The sequence below is a fragment of the Eurypyga helias genome, unplaced genomic scaffold (genome assembly GCF_000690775.1).
Source record: "Eurypyga helias isolate BGI_N326 unplaced genomic scaffold, ASM69077v1 scaffold5715, whole genome shotgun sequence".
In the NCBI taxonomy this organism is placed as follows: domain Eukaryota; kingdom Metazoa; phylum Chordata; class Aves; order Eurypygiformes; family Eurypygidae; genus Eurypyga; species Eurypyga helias.
In genome coordinates, this window is record NW_010250714.1 from 109,779 (window position 1) to 117,841 (window position 8,063).

Genomic DNA, 8,063 nt, shown 5'->3' on the forward strand with positions numbered 1-8,063 from the left:
AGGAATGCTCACTTTCATGATAGTTTCTTTTGACTGTGGATCTGCAAAGTAGAGAAATAAACAGGTACTTCCCTCAGTAAAATGCAGAATTAACACACAGATCTCAAAGTACATTTCAAATACTATTGACTTACCCACTGTAACTCTCCTTGGGGTTAGGGAAATACGAGGTCCAGTCCAACAACCAGAGAGAGCAAGAGGGAGATTATGTATTTCTAATAAATGACTGAGCAGACAGGACCTATTGCCGTTGTCAGCAGACAACGGCTGATTTACACCATCGTTTAACTGCTTGCGGAAGCAATAAATAGTGCAGATGAAGGGCTCTTTGTTTTTTACCCCATGGAAAATCTGGCCCGTTCTGGGGCATTTTTAATTTTATCCACTGGATTAGTGGGGGTCAATGGAGCAGAAAGCAGGCTTGTGCTGCTGCAGGTGAAGCTTTGGCTCCTCTGCTAGGAATCTTGCACTCTGTGATTTAATAGAGTATATTGCCTGATTTCCTTTGGATCTCATGGAACAGCTGAACATGAGGAACCACATATATAAGGCATCAATCCCAAGGTCAATCTTCATATTCAAGAGCAATGCAGCATCTCTACTGCCTGTGTATCTTTAACCACATACAGGCAGCATCCCATTGCAGAACACACTTTAAAAAAATCATTTTTTCCTATTTCCTTGTAGCATGTTCTCTAACTTGCTCCTATTTGCCAATGGCCTTTGTGCCCTGAGTATGTGATAGTGATGTTCAAAGAGGCCTGAAGTCCTGCTGTGACAGGCAACCCAGAAAAACATCTCGTAAGAGGCAGTCTTAGATCCCATTGGGTCAAACGGCTGCTGTGCAGTCACTACGACTCACATCAGGAGGGAAGAACACTCCAGGGGCAAGAACTTCATGTACAGGCTACCCATGTTTTCATGATGCCATCTACAATAATAGCTTGGTTTTCAGCAGCGTGAGACATCAGCAATTTCCTGAGGCAATTCTCTGGCCCTACGTCTTCCAGGGCAAAGAGAGAGAGAAAGAAAAGGGGAAGGAAGAAGACACCAACTTATTTACACTTTTCTGTCCTGCTAACTACAGCAGGTCACATCTTCAAAACCCATTTGCAGAGATGAATACTCATTCACCTCATTCAGTTTCAAAATCCTTCATACTGCATTGTGCCCACCATGCTGCAGCCTCTGCTCTGCAAATCACGGCAGCAGCTCTGAACAACCCAATCTGCTGTGGACCAGTGCTTCCCCCCAGTACAGCTGCGAATAGGTTTAAATCATTAGATTCAGGTTACCTAACAGTCTCTTGGATCAGGGTTAATTAAATGAGTGTTGAAATCTAATTAAGAACTGGTCCAGGTGATAATTAGCAGGAAATGTATGCATTAAAATATTCATTTGTCGATGAGCTGCAATTAAGAGTGTGATTTGGGGAAGGATCAATAACTACATCATGTGATTTAAAAAAATGAAAAGTCCCCCAGTGCTGAGCAGAAATGCAGGGGAATTTTGGCTAGATTTTTTTTTCTCCACCCGCCCTTTCTCATTTGCTCTTATAATAACTTCTGAAGTCTGCTCTCCACCCTTGAATAACGCATTCATCTCTCTCCCCATCCCTTTGTTTTTCTGAAGCACTTTTTTCAATCCTTTGCTCTTCACCACATTGTTTGAACAGGTTATAGATTTATTAGAGGGAGACTAACAGGTCAAAAAGAAAGATTCTTTGCCAACGAAAATCACTTTCTCCCTGAACAGGCTGCTAATCCAGGGGAACATCGCTCATTGTGTGGCCTTAGATTGTGGGGTATTATTTTTTAGCAAGTTAATTCCTCAAGTCTTTATTCATAACTGAGGATCTGGAGAGGCTATTGAATATTCATAGCTTGGAGTTAGATATATGTATGTCCATACTGCAATTTACTGCAGTTTATTTTATTCACAATTTGTAGCAGAGCACCTCTGCTTTCAACAAGACTATATTTTTCTGCTTACATATACACAGGGGTGTGAAAGCCAGTTAATAACACTCCTGCTGTGCAATCCCACCTCTGCTAGAAGAATGAGCACCCCACAACAGCCCAACTGCTCGGGTGTGGAGCTGGTCTTCCTCTACTGCTGCGGCCAGAGGCTCAGCTGGCAATTTCCCCACTGACCATATTTCCATCAGCAAATACCAGTGTGTCAAAAGGGAAGCGTACCATGGGAGCGCAATGACTTCAGCTGCTTTGTCAGTCTCCTGACAGCTCACCTGCCCATCTCCCCCGGCTTGAGGCAGCCCAGCTCCCAAGGCAACTGCCTGCCTTCTGTCTGGGCTGTTGCTGGATCCCCCTCCCCTGCACCCTTCTTCCCTGAGGGAAACGGCACTGTGGGGAATCAACCAACCAATGAAGTTAGGATGTCCTTGGATCCAGACAGGAAAATATCACAGGCTTCTCTCCTAAGCAGATCTATTTCTTCCCATCTCTGCCTCCTATCACAAATTTAAGAATCACAGTTACTGACCTTCAATCTCATGTTGGGGAGAAGAGGGATTTCTTTCACTCCCAAAAACTCTATATTTTTCACAGTCTTCTGCAGTCCCTTCTGACGACCCTCAGTAGTCCAACACTGTTATGGAATGCAGACATAACCCAAATATTGTAAAGCTTTCCTGGAAAAGTGTAACATTAAACATGGCTTTTATGTGGTAGCCTTTATTTCCTACTGTTCATGGGGGGAAATTCAGGTCCATCACTTGCTCACCTAGTTTAACAGCGCTGAAAAGATGCTGCTTTGTGATGTGACATATAATCTGGTCAGCATAATGAATCCTGGCGCCAAAGCTGGGCACAGATTTCTCACTGTACGTGGGGGTTACGAGACAAGGCAGTATGAAAGGGTCATCCAGCTCAGGGGATCTGGCATGCACAGAGTGAACACAATCCATCAAAATAAATGGCTTTACAAATCCCACCACATCCATCCAGAAAAATCTTCTACATTTTGCTGCACTGAGTCCAGAACTTTGTCCTGATGATAGCTAATGGGCCAAAGGTTTTATATGGGTTGAGAGAATAAGGTAACAACTTTGGTAGAGAGAACATTAATGACAGCCTGGAAATCTGAATTTTGGAGGAAACTAGGAATCACACTGCTGGCCTCAGTCATTCACCCTTCAGGGTCCTTTACTACCTTCCTAATGCTCTCAGATGCTTGCAAAGGTCCATTTCAAAAGGCATGAGAGATTGCATGGCAAGAAACAGTGGCAGCTGGATCCCATGCTACCAGACCCATGTTTGATGTATGAATTGCATAAACCAAAGTGTATCAGACTAATTCCCTTGTGTGTCTCCTTTTGCTCCCTGTCCTGCAGGGAGCCTCTTCAAGCCTGGTGGTGAAGTTTGCAGACACGGACAAGGAACGTACAATGAGACGCATGCAGCAAATGGCAGGACAAATGGGCATGTTCAACCCCATGGCCATCCAATTTGGAGCATATGGCGCCTATGCACAGGCAGTAAGTATAGACACAGGCTCTATGCATGTTTATGGGAACAGGGGTAGCTCCTAGAACTGCGTGAAAGCACACGCAAGCAGAGCAACCACTACACAGAGGAGGAACCAGTGATTTCTCCATTAAACCAGTTACATGATGGGAGCAAACAGAGTGATGCCATCTGCGGTAGGACAGGGCATCTCCTGGGCAAGCCTCAGGTGTAGCACATGCTTCTATCAGTAACCAAACCGTGATCAGGTGTGTACTCATGCAAGACACTTCCTATGGGGTGTAAACAGTCAAATCTAAACAAAACTGCCCTTTGAGGATTTGGACAAAACTGGCCTGAATTCAGATCATCTTAGTTCTCTGTCCCACGTCAGCACTATCTGGTGCCAGAGAAGGTTTGTGAGGGCACAAACGTCTTTCTGGCCCTCTTCTGCTACCAGATCGCACAGATTGAGCTGAACAGGGAACATGGCTCTCTGCTCCATTTGTCCAGGTCCCTGCTGCTCCATGTGTCATTGTGGGTGTCTTAGGAGTGGTCACTGGATAAAATGGCAGTTGTTGGCAGAAGTGAAATCATACCAGTTAGTACTAAAAAGGATAAGGAGATATACAAACGCATACAGTCCTGGGTCCCCAAAACAGTATAATTTGAGCACACTGGGAAAATTCATCTGCTATTGAAAGCACTGCTGTACTGTCTAACTTAAGGTATCCTACTTACATATCTAACTCTGACCCCGGGCCCCTGACAAAATATAACTGTACTCCTGATGAAGCCCTGAAATGGAGCCCTCTGGCATTACTACCTTTCCTTGTTCTACAGTTAACAAGGACCTGCAAAACAAGATCAGGTTCAGGTAACTTGGTCTGTCCACCAGACATTTCAGAGGAAGGCAGAGGGCATCCCTGCTGCAGGCAGACACCATACTCCCTGGTGACTTTGGCTGCCTTCTCCGGAGCAGTTTTAACAGGAACACTTGCAGGCAGTGGCAGGGCATCTAGGTGCTTCATCCATTGAGTGGTAAAATCATGCCCTCTTGCACTCTGTGTTGGATTTGTGTGCAGGAGTGAAGTACCATTAATCCTGTTTCCCAGAGTAACATCCTCTGAATAACTTCCCTTAGGTAACAGAGGAAACACAGTCCAGTGTACCTGTGCTCCCCCCAGTACATTGACTGCAAGGTTCTGCTTTCTCCCCTGCCTATTTCCTTCTCATGCATTGGCATCATGGACTTCCCCTCACATCCACATGTTCTTTTTTATCTTGGGGGCCCAGAAATTTCTGTCCTCCACTCAGAGTGTCATGTGCCTCACTGAACACTTGGTAAACCCAGCCTACCACTTGTATGAGCAACAGAGAGTCACAAGGAAGTGCTGTAGAGCTCCACAGAAATTCCCCTTCTTCCAGATGCACCTCCTTGTGCTATTCCGGGCATTTTTCATTTTCTCCTTAATAGACAAATTCCTTTTCCTTCCATTTTGCATTCTTCAATTTTATTCCCAGTCAAAGACAATCTTTCCTCTTTTGTCTCCTGCTTCCCTGCTCACACAATAAAAGAGCTGTGCCCTCCCCAGCCTGGCTGTGTTTAATTGTCATCCTGGCTGGGAAAGGCTGCAGGAAGGGTAAAAGAGACTGTAAATTACAGCTGAGCCCAGGCCAGTGGCCAGCAGCCTGGCAGTGAGATGCAGCATCTGTGCCCCCACTTACCAGAGGAATTAACAGGAGGCAACCCCTGGGCAGCTCAGGACAAACATCTGCAGAGGATGTCAGGCAGGAGATGTGGTTCCAGAGTCACGCTACAGGCATTGACCAGGAAGATGGAGAGGTGTTAAGGACACCACTGTCCTGATGCTCTGGAACAAAAACCTTTCTCGCATCATTTTAAATCTAGAGTAATTCTTCTAATTGCCAGCCTAGGTTTATACTGATATAAAAGAGGATGCAGTATGCCCCTTTACACCTCAAAAGTTCTATCCATCTATTTCTCACCAGATAGTACAGCATATTGTGAGAGTAGGTGCATGTGTGAGGATTTATCACTGAAGGAAGGGTGAAAACAATTCCTGGGTTTGCTCCCTGTCCACTTGAAACTAATGAATGTTTTTCCTATTGATTCCTGTGAAAGCAGAATTGGACCCATCCTCTTTTTTTTTTTTTTTTACTAGTAAATATGCTAATAAGGGGGAAAATAAGTTTTAGATCTTGACCTATTGGATATGACAAGTTGGTGACACCAATTACCCAGGGGACTTCAGAGCTGTCTAAATGATGGGATCACATTTCCGTGTGGTGCCTGTACACCCAGAGCGTGCTCAGATGCTGTCTCTCAATCAGCCTCCCTATCTGTGTCTCTCCCTATCTGCTTCATCTCACAGACTCACACAAAAGGGAAGGAAGGGAGAACCGAGGCTCTGTGACGTTCCCTTGGTCCCGATTAATCCACCTCGGACTGCTGGCTCTTAGATATCAGGGTGATTGGCACCTCGTAAATGCCAGAGAGATGGAAGGATTGATAGGGGGAGAGGGAAAGGGGGGGAAGTTTTATTCAGACCAAAATGAAGTTGAAGAACTAAGGCAAGTCAAGAGTAGGGAAGGTGAAACTGTGAAAATGCAAGAGCAGGACAGTGATGACAGCTGATGCCACTGCCAGCAGCAAGTCGTGTGACCTTCGGTGAATCATTTGACTCCCTGGTCTCATTTCCCCACGTACAACTAAAGTTGATGATCAGTCTTATTTATTTTCCCCTCTCCCTCAGGGATGCAGCTCTCTCTTGCCCTGTCTCTCTATGGGCTTTCACACAAGGGTATGATGGTAACACAAGTTTAAGAACTGCCTCAGTGCTCAGTAATAAAGCCAGGATGAGCATGAGACACTCTGCTCTCTGATTTGTACTCATAACCTGTTTTCCCAGCTGTCCCACTGCAGTCCAAGCTTGACTGATATCTCCATGTAAGAGTTCTCATGCAGTGCCATGAGAGCGGGTTAATCAATAGTTTCTAATGGTCCGTCCCTAAGGAGGGAGTTGCCAAGTTCCCTAGGCAGTGGTAGCTTGCTGAATCTCCCCCAGAGAAGCATCATGCACATCACCGGGACTGAATTAGCTCCTGGGAAAAGGTTTATGCACGTCAAAGGTGGACAGTGCAGCAGAAGCCCACAGGGTGCAGCTGTTTGTGAGGGCAGCCGTGGATATGCAAAGCAAGAAGCACCAGTGGGGAGAGATAGCGAGGGTTTCAGTCCATCAGTGTTTGACTAATGGTCATTAGAGCTGCCACCAGGACTGCTTTGGGTCCCGACCCCTCTTTAGGTCACCTCTTTTGTAGCTCAGCACATGTCCATGTCACAGCTCAGAGCCACTCCACCTCAGAGTGAGCAGCTTTAACCTTGATGGCAGCAACAGTGTCACATCAGCTAAGCAACTAGTCTTTGGTTTCAGCAGCCTCAGATCCAGAGGCAAAAAGTCAGGAAACAAAAGAGGTCTTCCTCTGTATGTGTTTTTTGCCACCCCTCCTCATGTTTCACCTGCAAGCAGACCAGACAAAGTTTGGCACTAGCGCTACGTGCTATTCCAGTGACACAGGAAGTCCCATCGTACCCACCTCAGCTTTTTGGATGCAGCTGAAGGCAAGTCAGATTTCATGGCTCGCTAAATCTATCAGAGCTCCTATACTAATTTCTTTCAGGATTTTTTTATTGTTTTGAGTTTTTGATTTCACTAGTATCTTCCCATATTCATTTAGTCTCCCCTTTTGTGGGGAAATCATTTATTTTAGTTCACACACCAGCCTTTTTTGTTGTCAGGTTATTATGTATCCACATCAGCTGGGCATCAGCAGCTGTTTCCACAGTTTTAGTCAAGGCCAGCTTGAGGAATAGAGCTGAACTGAGCCTGAAGAGATGGAGACCGATGCCAGGTGCCACCACCTTTGATTTTCTGCCAGTTGAGAATGAAGTTGCAGGCGCACACTCCAGCTCAGAGCAGCACAGTACACCTTCTTAGACCCTGGCAAGCAATGGTGTGGCCAAGCCCTAAACCATGAGCAGCAAAAATTAAAGCAGGCTATGAATGGTAGTAGTATAGCCCTAACTCAAATGACCAACAGTGCCAAAAGTTCCTGCAGGTCTTCTCGGAATGAAGAAAGTGGCAAGTATTTAATAGCTGCCTCTTGTCCCTGCTGCCCCACCACGCAGAAAAGGAAATGTGTACGAATCGAAAAGGCTTGGTTGGGAAGATGGGAAAATGCAGAAGAGCAAAGCAAGAACAAAGGAAGGAGCCTTGGAAAGTGACAGATACCGTATAAATTATTTAATTTTTGAATTATTTAAAATAAGATCAAAGTCATAAATCAAGTTTGCATAAAAAATGGGGTGGGAGTGTTAGCCACTGTCTCCTGGCCAAATTCCAGCCATGGGACTGATGTATCCTGCAGCGGGGGACAGGCATAGGCCTAGTGAGTAAAAACAGGCAGGGACAGGGGCTAATTAGGCAACAGTAACAGTTGCTCTCTGGCCTAGAGCAAGTTCTTTCCCATCGGTAAACCCCTGCTCCCCTCACTCTGAAAAAGTACACATGGCTGCAG

The 8,063-nt window shown here is 45.6% G+C and overlaps 1 protein-coding gene across 1 annotated transcript in view; it reads left to right on the forward strand.

Moving 5' to 3' along the window:
• The window catches only part of LOC104509721 (CUGBP Elav-like family member 4), a 74,928-nt gene that overhangs the window by 34,373 nt on the left and 32,492 nt on the right, over positions 1 to 8,063 (forward strand). The window contains exon 4 of the mRNA XM_010151757.1: positions 3,353 to 3,496. Coding sequence (XP_010150059.1) covers positions 3,353 to 3,496 — 144 coding nt within the window. The remainder of the gene's footprint in view (positions 1 to 3,352; positions 3,497 to 8,063) is intronic.